The sequence below is a fragment of the Psammomys obesus genome, unplaced genomic scaffold (assembly GCF_907164565.1).
Source record: "Psammomys obesus unplaced genomic scaffold, mPsaObe1.curated_primary_1811, whole genome shotgun sequence".
Taxonomy (NCBI): domain Eukaryota; kingdom Metazoa; phylum Chordata; class Mammalia; order Rodentia; family Muridae; genus Psammomys; species Psammomys obesus.
The window spans coordinates 6,272,406-6,287,779 of NW_026596433.1; the positions used below are offsets into that span (position 1 = coordinate 6,272,406).

The following is a 15,374-nucleotide window of genomic DNA, read 5'->3' on the forward strand; positions in this document are numbered from 1 at the left end:
GGTCCTCCTCCCCTTCCCTCTGACCCTAGCTTATCAGGTCTCATCAGGACTGGCTGCCTTGTCTTCCACTGTGGCCTGGTAAAGCTGTTCTCCCCTCAGGGGGAGGTGATTAAAGAGTCAGCCACTGAGTTCAAGTCAGAGACAGTCCCTGTTCCCCTGACTAGGGTGAAATCATTTTTTCAATATTAAGCTGGTTTTATTTTAGCACATGGAAACCTATGTTTTATTTTTTTGTTTTGTTTTGGTTTTTTTTTTTTTTTTTACTATTAGTTACTGTTTGTTAACTTTGTATCCCTGCTGTATCCCACTCCCTCATTCCCTCCCAATCTCACCCACTCCCACCCCCATGTGCTCTCTGCCCCTTTCCAAGTCCACAGATAAGGGAGAACCACCTCCCCTTTCATCTGATACTGGTTTATCAGGTGTCTTCAGAACTGGCTGCAAAGTCCTCCTCTGTGGCCTAACAAGGCTGCTCTTCCCGGGGGTGGAGGGGTAAAAGAGCCCGCCGTTGAGTTCATGTCAGAAACAGTCCCCGTACCCCTTATTAGGGTACCCACTTGGGTACTGAGGTACCAAGGGCTACATCTGAGCAGGGGCTCTAGGTTGCATCCATACATGGTCCGTGTTTGGAGAAACAGTCTGATAAAAGACCCCTGTGCCCAGATATATTTGGTCCTTGTGGAACTCCTGTCCTCTCCAGGTCATATTAACCCCCCCCTCTTTTTTTTTTTTTTTTTTTTTTTTTTTTTTTTTTTTTGATTCCTTGCATTCTGCTGGAGGTTTGGCTATGAGTCTTAATATCTGATTTGATACACGGCTAGGTAGAGTCTTTCAGAGGCCCTCTGTGGTAGGCTCCTGTCCTGTTACCTGTTTGCTCCTACATCCAATGTCCATCCCATTTGTCTTCCTAAGTGAGGATTGATCATCTTACCCTGGGTCCTCTTTCTTGTTTATCTTCTTTAGGTGGATAGATTTCAGTATATTTATCCTATCTTATAGGTCTATATAAGTGAGTATACACCATTTGTGTCTTTCTACTTTTGGAATACCTCACTCAGGATGATAGTTTCGAGGTCCCACCATTTGCCTGCAAATTTCATGATTTCCTCATTTTTAATTGCTGAGAAGTATTCCATTGTGTAAAAGTACCACAAATTCTGTATCCATTCTTCAGTGGAGGGGCATCTGGGTTGTTTCCAGCTTCTGGCTATTACGACGGCTACAAACATGGTTGAACAAATATCCTTGTTGTGTACTTGAACACCTTTTGGATATATGCCTAGGAGTAGTATAGCTGGATCTTGAGGTAATACTATTCCTAATTGTCTGAGAAAGCACTAGGTTCATTTCCAAAGTGGTTGTACAAGTTTGAATTTCCACCAGCAATGGAGGAGGGTTCCCCTTTCTCCACAACCTCTCCAGCATGTGTTGTCACTTGAGTTTTTGTTCTTAGCCATTCTGGTTGGTGCCAGGTGATATCCCAGTGTCGTTTTGATTTGCATCTCTCTGATGGCTAAGGACATTGAGCATTTCTTTAAGTGTTTCTCAGCCATTCTGTATTCCTCTACTTAGAATTCTCTGTTTAGCTCTGTACCCCATTTTTTAAAAATTTTTATTAATTACACTTTATTCATTTTTTATCCCCCAATAAGCCCCTCCCTCCCCTGCCGATCCCACCCTCTCTCTCCTTTCTGCATGCATGCCCCTCCCCAAATCCACTGATAGGGGAGGTTCTCCTCTCTTTTCTGATCTTAGTCTATCAGTTCTCATCAAAATTGGCTGCATTGTCCTCTGTACCCCATTTTTTAATCGGATTGTTTGATTTGCTGCCTTTTAAGTCCTTTAGTTTTTTTTATATATGCTGAATATCAGCCCTCTGTCAGATATAGGGTTGGTGAAGATCCTTTCCCAGTCTGTAGGCTGTCGTTTTGTTTTGGTGACTATATCCTTTGCTTTACAGAAGATTTTCCAGTTTTATGAAGTCCCATTTATCGATTGTTGCTCTTAGAGCCTGTGCTGTTGGTGTTCTGTTCAGGAAGTTGTCTCCTGTGCCAATGAGTTCCAATGTCTTACTCACTTTTAGTTCTAGCGTTTTAGTGTATCTGGTTTTATGTTGAGGTCTTTGATCCATTTGGACATTAGTTTTGTGCAGCATGAAAAATATAGATCTATTTTCATTTTTCTGCATGTAGACATAAAGTAGGACCAGCACCATTTGTTGAAGATGTTGTAATTTTTCCACTGAATGGTTTTGTCTTCTTTGTCAAAAATCAAATATGCATAGGTATATAAGTTTAATTTAGGGTCTTCTATTCGGTTTCATTGATCCACTCTTCTATTTCTATGCCAACACCATGCCGTTTTTATTACTATTGCTTTGTAGTACAGCTTGAAATCAGGGATAGAGATGCCTCCAGACGATCTGTTGTTGTACAGGATCATTTTGAAAATTCTGGGTTTTTTGTTTCTCCATATGAAGTTGAGAATTTTTCTCTCAAGATCTATGAAGAATTGTGTTGGTATTTTGGTGGGAATTGCACTGAATCTGTAGATTGCTTTTGGCAGAATAGCCATTTTCACTATGTTAATCCTACCGATCCATGAGCACGGAAAATCTTTCCATCTTCTGATATCTTCTTCAATTTCTTTCTTTAGAGACTTGAAGTTTTTCTCATACAGGCCTTTCACTTGTTTGGTTAGAGTCACTCCAAGGTACTTTATGGTATTAGTGGCTATTGTGAAGGGTGTTGTTTCCCTAATTTCTTTCTCAGCCCTTTTATCTTCTCTGCTATTAGATCACCCAGTTTTAAATGGATAAAGTAATTTCAATAACTTCCTTTGAAAATAAGGGATGTATACTATTTAATTAAAGCATCATAAAATGCAATTTCTCTGAGGAGACTTAGTTTTTTTCTTCTACTATTTTTATTTATTTTTCATTTTAGTATGAGATATAACATTATTTGCAGAGTTATATATATATAAAGATATATATATAAAGATATATATATTTATAAATAAATACATATATATATATATACACACATATATATATATATATACAAGATACAAGAATCTGTGGTTAGGCCTCATATTCATAAATATGAATATATATGTATACATATATACACATATATGTACATGTATACATATATATACACACAGATATGTACATATGTGTATGAATATGTATTTATGAATATATATGAATATGAGGCCTAACCACAGATTCTTGTATCTTTCTTATGTTTTAATTATTTATTACAATTTATTCACTTTGTATCCTGGCTGTGGCCCCTTCCCTTGTCTCCTCCCAATTCACTCCCTTCCTTTCTCCCTCTCTCTTCTCTGCCTATTCCCCTTCCCTTGTTCACTGATAGGGAAGGATTTCCTCCCCTTCTATCTGACCCTAGCCTAACAGATCTCATCAGAACTGGTTGCATTGTCATCCTCTTTGGCTTGACAAGGCTGCACACTCCCAGGGGTGGTGATCAAAATGCCTGTCACTGAGTTCATGTCAGAAACAGACCAAGCTCCCCTTACTAGAGAGCCCACTTGAAGACTGAGTCTATAGCTACATCTGAACAGGAGTTTTAAGTCCTTTCCATGCATGGTTCTTGGTTGGGGTATTAGTCTCTGCAGGGACCCCAGGAACTAGCTCTTTTTTCATTTTTGGTTGTTTGTTTTTGTTTTGTTTATTTGTTTGTTTTTTGGCTCTGTTGGTCTCCTTTTGGAGCTCCTGTACCCACTGGATATCTCTCTCTCCCCTTTCTTTCATAAAATTCCTTGCACTCTGCCCAAAATTTGGCTATGAATCTCAGCCTGTGCTTCGATACCTCGATTAGTAGAGTCTTTCAGAGGCCATCTGTGGTAGGCTCCTGTTATATCTTATTTTCTCAGGGGACTCTCACTTTTAAAAATCATAGATTTTATGACTAAATTATATTGCTTTTATCTGAATATTAATAAATGATTTAAATACATAATTATTTTACAGTAAAAAATACTATCAAGTTTAGCATTTTGATATGAATTATCCAAGAGAATATGATTATATAGGAAAGATCGATCAATTAAAGGATTGGAGGGCACTTTAAAATATTAATTACCTGCCTCATTGTTACTTTTATAAACATTGTTACCTTTGTACAAACAAAATTTTGAGGAAAGAAAAGTTAAAGAGCTCATCATACTTACTGTATGTGGAAGTTTGTAGTGGAAGTTTGGTATGAAACTTAGATCCTTTATATTCAACCGACAGCTTAGAACCCCTTACACAGACCAGTAAGTCTTTGCCATAGCAACAAAATATCAAAGCAATATTTCTGTAGGTAAAGAAACAGTAATTGTGTTCTTCATTAATTCTGTGAATCACCTGACTTAAATATAATACATGAATATTGTATTATAAAATTAAAAATAATGAACAAACAAAAGAGAGGAGAAGAGGGAAAATAGAAAGGACAAGGGGATAGCCAAGCTTCTAATTTATACTGTAAAAAGCTGTAAGAAAAAGTCTATCAACTGCAACAGGAAAGAGCGAAAAGGTATAAAGTAAATTTGACATATATTTTAAACATAGAAAGCAAAACAACAAAAATATCTTCCAGGATTGTGGGTAGCTACTGTTTAATAATGCTAACATGAATATTGAATTTAGAGACAATTATTTATTTTACATTTCATATATATATATATATATATATATATATATATATATATACACATATTATCCACAAAATCTAATAACCAAAGAAAAAGTTTAACTTTACACATAATATGTTTTCAGAGAAAATATGTGACAATACAACATTCTTTACACATAGAAATATAACAACAAAAAAGAAATTCTTATTATCCTTTGTTTATTAAATATGGCTTCTTTATCTCACACCAATATTTGGCTTATAGCACTTAAATACTTCACAATATGATTGTTAGGAAAATACCAAAGAAGCCATGTATTTGTTGAGTAATTGGTTCTTTTTCCTTCCTATTGATGATTTAGTTATGTAGATTCATAATCTCATTAAGAATTTTATGTATAGCAGTAAACATGCATTGATTTGAATAGAGTATTTCAGTACACTCTGGAGTCAGAGACTATTTGCAAAGATTAAATAATTGTGTGTGTGTGTAAGTTTTTAGTATATATTATACTTATCTTGACACAAAATATGAAAATATTTTTCTTTTATGCCTTCTCCCCCAACAATAAATTTTGCTAAGACATATCCTGGTAAATGCGATGATTGTTTCAAGAGATACCATGGCAAAAACAATTGTAGTATGTAAATGAACTGATTGCAATAAAATACCACAATTACGAATGATTTACAAAGCCCCTATTACATATATAAAGACAACTGAAGAAACTTAAGTGCAGTTTCCCAAACTTTTATTTTGGTTTACACATGTACATATACAAATTTTAATTACTATAATAGCTATCAGCATTCCAAATTCTATAAGTACCTTAAGTACAGTGTTTAGTTTCTAATGGACACATTGTCTTTGACAATCAGTACACCTTTCAAGTATACACTCAACAACTTTAAAATAAACTACCAAGGAAAGAGAATAAATAGTTTCTGACCCTGGCTATCATATTTTTTAGGAGAGGAATAACTAGAATGATGAAAAAAATGGGATGAAAAAGCAACCTTTTCTATCTGCAAACAAATGTGTTGCTTCCTCAAATAAAAAAAAATAGAAAAGAACATTTAAAGCAAATTCAGTAGCAGTCTAGTGACAGATCAGTAATAGAACAACTTACTAGATTCCCCAGAGCAAGATGATATTGTGTGAACATATTTTATTGATATTCATATTTCATCTGCCGTTTTTGTAAAATCAATCTTCAGTGATTTCTTCCAAGAAGATACTGACAAGTCTGTGAGTGAGGCACGAAATGGGAATTCCACGTAAGCAGACTGCACACGTGAAGTGAATGGGCATGATAAGAATTGCTCGTTCTTTTTATAAGTGATACAGCTGGGTGCATAAATATGGGTATTCACTGTTCGGTGAATTGAAGAGAAACTTATTCAATATAAACATAAAACATACACTATAAATACAATACATATTACAATATATTTATATATTCATACATAGAGATGTATATGAAGAAAGTTTAACCTAAGCAGAAAGTTAATAGGTTCATTAAAAAGTAAACACTCCCAATCTTGAGGAAGTTGGATTTAATTGATGTTTTAAGAAGTGGTGAGGAAAGTAAGAGCCTCGTAGATTTTAGTGAAGACGTCTTTAAGCCGGGTGGGGCAGATAGTGGGAACTTGCCATTCTAGCTACTCATGAGGCTGCGAAGGGAAGCTGTAGGATCACAGTGGTTTGGGGATAGTCTAGGCATCATGGTGAAAACCTACTTGATAATAATAGTAGAAAAATTCTCACTCAAATACCTTATCAGATCAGTACACCTTTCAGGTTTCCATCATGTTCTTAGGGACAGTCGGAAGTTTATGATACATAAAAGAGCTGGTAATTTTTCTTCCATTTCCACAGAAATTACAGAGAACAACAAACATTCTTTAGTGAGCTAAGTCCTCACCCAAAGACACGGTCCCGGACCTCTATCTCAAAGATCATTATACTTGCTTGTGAATTCCAATATCCTATTTTTGCTTCTTTCTCATAAGTTTTGATGTCATTTAATTCCCAAACCCCTTCTCTATACAGTGATCAATATTTGCTTAAGTGATCAATATTTGCTTTCAAGAAAATAAAAAAAACCCTTTATTTCTTTTAGAAAATAGAACTAAGGTGCTCAGCTCCTCGCTCCTCCTAATTGGTTTACCATGCACTAATATGAACAGATGCCTACTATGTGATCATCACCTCTGAGATGCTGGTAACATTATGCTGAACAGAAAGACATCTTTCTTTTTTCAGAGTATATATTCACCCGGAGGGAAAGTCATTAAATAGGTAAAAACGTTAATTCACAACAGTCAGTAATGTGTAAAAGAAAGCAGATGTGTTTACGTTTCTGCACAATTCTACAATCCCAACAGTTTTTGGACAGAAACAAGAGAGTCACAGAAAGGCTGATTTTCCCTGGTCTACAAAGGAAGTTTCCGGGTTATGTAGAAATGTTTACCTTTTTAAAGGGATGAAGGTAAGAGAAGGAATGTAGTGTGTGTGATAAAGAGAGATAGAATGTAGAGGCTGAGGGAGAGGTAAAAAGAAAAGGAGTAAGAAAGAGAGAGCTGAGGAAGGCAGTGAAGGAGCAGAAAGAAAGGGAGGGAGGAGGAGGAAGAGAAAAAGTACAATTGGATAAAAAGTCTTTATACAGTTTTTGAAATTTATGTCTCTGTTGTAGTGATAATAAAAAGATCTCTACACACAACGCTTGAAGGCAACAATATTCATGGATTTTTGAGTTTCCAAATGGCTTAGTTTCACTGGTGTCTTTACACTTTCTTTATACTACTTACTTATAAGAAACAGTTCTAATAACCTAAAGTCACTAGAATTTTTCCTCTACCCTAAACCTATTTTATCTCTCAGTTTTTACTGTTAATAGATCTCTCTCTTGTAAAATAGATTTATTAAATATTTGCTCAGCCCTGCATTTCAACTTTTTTTTCCTTTTTTTTTTAATTTTTTTTTTCTTTTTCTTTTTAGTTACAATTTGTTAACTCTGTGTCCCAGCCTACACCAAGCTCCTCAATTCATCAGATTTTGGTTTATCATTCAGCGATTTATTTTTGCACAGACCAGGTGTTCTTCTCACTGTAGTCATTTTATAAATGTGCCCTATGTTCCTAATCATAGTATTTCCTAGCTTTTTCTACCTGGCAAAATGCTGTGTACATTTTCGATTTCCCTACATGGTGGTGCACACAGCACACACTCAATACATATCCCTAATACACATTCCTGTGATAGTCACAGCGATCTATCAGATAGTCATAGTATTGTCATATTAACCAGGAGACAAACAACCAGGTGCATATGAGAAAATCAGCATCAGTCCCTGTTTAAGTAGCCAATATCTCCTTTGAATATACAGCATCATTTACAAACTAGAGAAGTATTTTCTGCTTGAAACTTCATTATTTACTCATAATATTTAATTTCATGCTTACATGATTTAAAATATCCCATTTATTTTTTAAGTTATTTTAAAAGCAGCGACTGATACAGCATTTCAGAATTTAAAGATGGTATTATGGCTTGATAAATTATAAACTCAATAAATTATAATGAGTTACATTATAGTGTATCAATATTTTAAAATAAGTATTAAAATGGTTTCAAAGCAATGGTAAATATGCTTAGTATTATAGTACTCAATATTTTTACTTTGAATTTTTGTTTTGTTTTATTCATTTATTATAATTTATTACAATTTATTCGATTTGTATTCAGGCCGTGGCCCCCTCCCTCATCTGTCGATCCCACCCGCCCTCCCTCTTCTCCCATAACCCTCTCCTAGTCCACTGATAGGTGAGGTCTTCCTCCCATTCTATTTGACCCTAGCCTCTCAGGTCTCATCAAGACTGGTTGCATTGTCTGCCCCTGTGTCTTGGCAAGGCTACATCACCCAGAGAGAGGTGATTAGAGAGCCTGTCATTGATTTCATGCTAGAGAAAGCTCCTGCTCCCCTTATTAGGGAAACCACTTGGAGACTGAGTCTGTGGGCTACATATGAGCAGGGGTTTTAGGTCATCTCCATGCATTGTCCTTGGTCGGTGTATCAGTCTCTGCAGGGACCCCAGGGCTCAGCTTAATTGCCTCTATTGGTCTCCTTTGGAGGCTCCTGTCCCCTCCAGGTCTTTCTATCTCCCCCTTCTTTCATAAGATTGTCTGTATTCTGCCCAAAGTTTGGCTACGAGTTAGCCTCTACTTCGAAACGTCAATCATCAGTCTTTCAGAGGCCCTCTGTAATAAGCTCCTGCCCTCCTGTCTCCTCCTGTCTCCTCCTGCTTCCAATGTCTATTGCATTTTTCCTTCTGAATGAGCACTGAACAACTTCCTTACATGGAGAAAACAAGTAACAGGACAGGAGCCTACTATAGAGGGCCTCTGAAAGACTCTACCTAGCAGTGTATCAAAGCAGATGCTGAGACTCATAACCAAACCTTGGGCAGAGTTCAGGGAATCATATGAAAAAAGGGGGAGTTAGTAAGACCTAGAGAGGACAGGAGCTCCACAAGGACCAAATATATCGGGGCACAGCGTTCTTCTATGAGACTGTTTCTCCAACCAAGGACCATGTATGGATATAACCTAGAACCCTGGCTTGGATGTAGCCCATGGTAGCTCAGTATCCAAATGGGTTCCCTAGTAAGGGAAACAAGGATTATTTCTGACATGAACTCAATGACTGGCTCTTTGACCTCCTCCCCCCTCCCTGAGGGAGGAGCAAATCTAGGCTACAGAGGAGGACTTGGCAGCCAGTCCTGAAGATACCTGATAAGCTAGCATTAGATAGAAGGGGAAGAGGTTCCCCCATCAGTGGACTTGGAAGGGGCAGGGGAGGAGATGAGGGAGGGAGGGTGGGATTGGAAGGGAAAGATGGAGGGGGCTACAGCTGGGATACAAGTGAAAGACCTGTGATTAATATAAAAAAAAATGACATGCAGTGTCATGTCACTGCATAATTATTTATATATTTATAACTATATATGTACATACATAGACTGTGTGAGTGTGTGTATCTATAATATTTCAGTACAATGCTTTCTACATGAAATTTCTCACTAACTTTTTAATTTCCATTTAAGTTAGAAAAAAAACTAAGTAGCATTTCCCCAAAATATGTCATGGGGCTGAATCAGAGTATTGGGATTTCATTTAGTATCAGTGGTGTTAGAGGATGGTGGTGTTTTGTGGGTCTAATTGTTTGTCAAGCAAGGTATCTAGCACAGACTAGACTCAAACTTCCTGTGTGAGGGAGGATGACTGAAAGCTGGCTACTTCTTCTTCCACTGCCGCAGTACTGAGACTAGCTGTGAGTCCTTCCATTACCCTGGTTATGGTTAGAGATCTGACTCAGAGCTAAGCAGCCACACGTTGTTTATTAAGGCTCAACGTAAAAACACTTAATTTAGTTTTCATCCCCAAAACATAGAAAATTTATGTCTGTATTATTTTATTCATTATTGTACTCTGATCACTGGCTTCAGGCCCATGAGTTCAGGGATCACAGACCTGCACCATCATGTTTAGTTTCATCCTGTTCTTAAAGTTCTACTTTCTTAGAATTCAATTGCTTGATGTGGATATCAGATCTACTAAAGGAACTATCACAGGGATTATTCAAGAAACTAAAAAGAATGCCTTCTGTTGTTAGTTTTGGAATATAAATTTGATATAAAAACTGACTTTTTCAAGCCTCCAACCTCCCCGAAAATAAATAGAATTCTGGTGATTAAAATGAAATATGTTTGCAAAACAATTAATAAGGCTGAAAAATACAAATTTTGAAAGAATTTAACTTTTAGTATTCTACTAATTATAAACCAATATTTTAACACAGCAGAAGATCATCTATTAATGTAACTTCATAGCTATATTAATATAAATAGATGCCTATACACATTTCCAAATACATATCCACAGTCAAATTTGTAGTTCTTTAAAGCAATCTCATTTATGTCAGAGAAGGGCAAATACATGTAAAAACTAATGTTATTTATTGTAAGTTATAGAATAAAATGAGAAATCTGTATTTCATTCAAAACAGATACGAGTGCTGTTGTGTGAAAGAAAAAGGCTCTGCTCTTTGAAAGCCTTGGAAATGTAAAACTCTGAGAGCCAATGAGTATAAAAAGTGAGCAATTAACAAAATAATAGTAATAATTAATAAATACATAAGAAAGTATATAGATAAAGTAGGACAAATATGATCATGAAAATTAGGTTTAACAATGTTACTGTAGAGCTTTACAGAACATAATTTACATTTGTGACAAAACTAAATTGTAAATGAATAAACAATGACAAAATGAAAAAAAAGAGTATACAAACCAACATGGTGCATTTAGAAAAATATACTGAAATGAAAGCTATTACATATAATACAATTAAGTATCTATATATGTAAATATATAAAAATATGTATATATGTAAAAATATTTATTGAACACACACACATGCACATGAGTAAGATAAGAAAAGTCATATGAAATCCCAATGAAACATAAAGGAAGACCGCTTCAGAAGTTATTGTAATGTGTAAGCTGCCTTTCTTCAATATCAGAATGAAGGTTACAGACAGAGAAGATTTAGAAAAAAAAAATTTACTGTTTTTCTAGTTTTAACTTCATTTCTTTTTTGGTGGTGCCAGGTGAATAAAAATAATTGATTAGTGAAAGTATAAAATCCAATCTGAAACTCTATAGTTTCAGGATGGTTGTTCTTGCTCTGGACTTTCATTGAGATTTACAGACCTTTGGACTGGTTAATTTTACTCTGTATTTATTTGCAAATTCATTGTAATTAAGTTTAAACAAATGAGAAAATGTGTAACTATGAAATAGCAGGAGAAAGAACTGATAAATTCAATGTATCAAAACACAATCCATGAGTAACATTTTTAGCCCGTCCATATTATAAGTTTGACACACTTTAGTACTAAAAAGAATAGCTTAGGTGCCAAATGTCTTTCTCAAATACTAAGTGTTAGCGGTCCCGCGTTTTCAGTCTCAGCTGGATAACCTGAAAATCCTTGCGCTTAAGCAAATGCACAAAAGAGGGAAAGGACTGAGCATTATTCCTACTACATCATGACGTTTTTATTCATATGTATGTTCGTGTCACACGTCTATATGTGGTGTGTGCTCACCAGTGGGTTCATGAATGCAGGTGGACACCCGTGGTATGTGCGTGTGACGTCTTGAGATCGTTTCCACTGTGGAAATTGCATCGGTGTTCAATGTGGAGCAGAACAATGTGCTGGCAACCTCCAGTGTCCACACACACACACAGGAGTATATGTGCACATGCAGATACACTTCCACACATATGTAAAAATTAAAAGACCTACATAGGAGAGAAAATGAAGTATTTGTCTTTGGGGGTGTTACTTTATTTGCTTAATATAATAGATTTCAGTTCAATAATTTTCCTGTATATGTCTGTTTTCCATTTATCTTCAAGGCTAACACATATGCCATTGTGTATAAATTGCATATTTTCGTTATCCATTATCTGTTGATGAGTATCTGTTCTAGAACATGAAGTGGATTTTTTTTCAGATGAAAACCTTATTTTACTTTTTATTGTAGGGAAAGGTGAGCATGGAAAACCATACCCCCTTACAGAAGAGCACCATGATGATTCTGCTTACAGGGAAAATGGCTTCAATATTTTTGTCAGCAACAAGATTGCTCTAGAGAGGTCTCTGCCAGACATCCGCCATGCTAAGTAAGTACAAGCATGTGAAAGGTGCTGGTTTCTTGGTTATTTTGTGTTATTATTTTTTCATGCATATTACTGTGGTATGTGTAATCAAAGTTTCACATTCATCATTTGGATTAAAACTTCCATGTTTTGTAATGTTAAGTATGATTAATTAAAAGTAAATATGTTTTGAAATTCTCAAAGAATGTCAGCTGCACTGATTAAGATAACTGCTGTAATTTTTATTTCATAGAATGCTGATAAGATATGAGGACATTTGTGTGACAGATGTCCTTTCAGGAGTTATGTTAATGGCTTCAATTCATAATAACACAGAAAAGATCATCCTGAGTGGGATAACTCAGAAGCAGAAAGACACTCATGATATATACACACTTATAAGTGGATATTAAACATATAATGTAGGATAAACATACTAAAATCTATACTCTTAAAGAAGCTTAACAAGAAAGAAGACCCTAGGGAAGATTCTCAGTCCTCATTCAGAAGGGCAAACAGGATGGACATAGGTCATAGGAGAAGACAATGAACAGGACAGGAGCCTACCAAAAAAGGGCTTCTGAAAGACTCTCCTGATCAGAGTATCAGAGTAGATGCTGAGACTCATAGCCAAACTTTGGGTAGAATGCAGGGAATCTTATGAAAAAAGAGGGAGATAGAAAGCGTGGAGGGAACAGGAGCTCCACAAGGAGACAGACAGAGCCAAAAAATCTGGGTCCATTGGGGACTGCAGAGACGGATACCCTAACCAAGGACTATACATGGAGAGGACATAAAATCTGTGCTCAAATATACCCCATAGTTTCAGTCTCCAAGTGGGTTTCCTAGTAAGGGAAGCAGGGGCTGTGTCTGGCATGAACTCAGTGGCTGGCTTTTTGTTCACCTCCCCCTGGGTAGTACAGCCTTGTGAGGCTACTGAGGAAGGTAACTCAGCCAGTCCTGTTGAAATCTGATAGGCTAGGGTCAGATAGAAGAGGAGGAGGACCTCCCCTATCAGTGGACTAGGGGAGGGACATAGGAGGAGAAGAGGGAGGAAGGGTATGATTAGAAGGAGATGAAGGAGGGGCTACAGCCTGGATGGAAAGTGTATAACATGTAATAAATAATTAAAAATTAAAAAAAATTAAACTACAAAAACAAAACAGATTCTGATGAGAAAACCAGTTATTCTTATGTTTGCCAAATGAATTAAAGAAGTGATATAAAAAAACAGTAGTCCCTAAAGTATATATTTTTCCTTTTAAGTGTCAATTATCAAAACTTTGAGTTTTACTAATCTACAATTCTCACTTAATTTATATCTTTATTTATATGTCATTTTATATATTTATATATTTCTTTCTTAATTTATATATCTCACTTAATTTATATCTTATCTTTATTTTGGTTAGTTTCTGTTAATTCTGTTCCTTCTTCCCACTCTCCCTCCTTCCTTTCTTCCCTTCCTCTGACTATAAGCCCTCTCTCATACAAGTGTTTCTTTTTTTAAATTTATTTTTTAAATTATTACAATTTATTCACTTTGTATCCCAGTTTTGGCCCCCTTTGCTCATCCCCTCCCAATCTCTCCCTCCCTCCCCCTTCTCCTCCCATTTCCCTCCCCTAGTCCACTGATAGGGGAGGTCCTCCCCCACCTTCCATTTGACTCCAGCCTATCAGATCTCATTAGGTCTGTCTGCATTATCTTCATCTGTGGCCTGGCAAGGCTGCCTGCCTCCCACCTCAGGGGGAGGTGATTAAAGAGCCAGCCACTGAACTCACTTCAGAAATAGCATCTGATCCCCTTACTAGTCAATCCACTTGGGGACTGAGCTGCCATGGGCTACATCTGTGCAGGGGTTCTAGTTGATCTTCGTGAATGCTCCTTTGTTGGAGTATCAGTCTCAGAAAAGAACACTGGGCCCAGATGTTTTGGTTCTGTTGCTCTCCTTGTGGAGCTCCTGTCCCCTCCAGGTCTTTCTGTCTGCCCCTTCTTTCATAAGATTCCCTACACTCTGCTCAAAGTTTAGCTATGAACCTCAGCATCTGCTTTGAGACCCCACAGGGTAGAGTCTTTTAGAGGCCCTCCCTCTGTGGTAGGTTCCTGTCCTGTTCCCTGTTTTCTCCCTCTTCTGAAGTCTATCCTTTTTGCGTTAATGAATGAGGATTGCACATCTTAAAAAAGAGTCCTCCTTCTTTATTAGCTTCTTCAGGTGTACAGATTTTACTATTTTTATCCTATATTATGTGTCTAATATCCACTTATAAGTGAGTATATACCATGTGTGTCTTTCTGCTTCTGGGATACCTCACGCAGGATGATCTTTTCTAGTCCCACCATTTGCCTGAACATTTGCTCAATCATTTTCATAGTAGCTCTATATGTATTAACAAGAATCTGGGAACAACCCAGATGTCCCTCAGTTGGAGAATGGGAATAGAAATTGTGATAAATATGAATCTATTTTCATTTTTCTGCATGTAGACATCCAGTTGGACCAGCACTATTTGTTGAAGATGCTATCTTTTTTTCCATTGAATGGTTTGGCTTCTTTGTCAACAATCAAGTATCCATAGGTGTGTGGGCTTATTTCTGGATCTTCACTTTAGTTCCATTGATTCACCCTTCTGTTTCTATGCCAATACCATGCCATTTTTATTACTATTGCTCTGTAGTACAGTTTGAGACCAGGAATGGAGATACCTCTAGACTGTTGTTGTACAGGATCATTTTGGAAATTCTGGGTTTTTTGTTTCTCCATATGAAGTTGATAATTTTTCTCTCAATGTCTGTAAAGAATTGTGTTGGTATTTTGATGGGAATTGCATTGAATCTGTAGATTACTTTTGGTAAGATGGCCATTTTCTCTATGTTAATCTTACCGATCCATGAGCACAGGAGGTCTTTCCATCTTCTGATATCTTCTTCAATTTCTTTCTTTAGAGACTTGAAGTTTTTTTTTTTTTTTTTTTTTTTTTTTTTTTTTTTTTTTTTTTTTTTT

General features: G+C 36.4%; 1 protein-coding gene across 1 annotated transcript in view; it reads left to right on the plus strand.

The window, feature by feature from the left end:
* The window catches only part of Galntl6 (polypeptide N-acetylgalactosaminyltransferase like 6), a 1,222,499-nt gene that overhangs the window by 554,542 nt on the left and 652,583 nt on the right, over positions 1 to 15,374 (plus strand). The window contains exon 3 of the mRNA XM_055597863.1: positions 12,258 to 12,396. Coding sequence (XP_055453838.1) covers positions 12,258 to 12,396 — 139 coding nt within the window. The remainder of the gene's footprint in view (positions 1 to 12,257; positions 12,397 to 15,374) is intronic.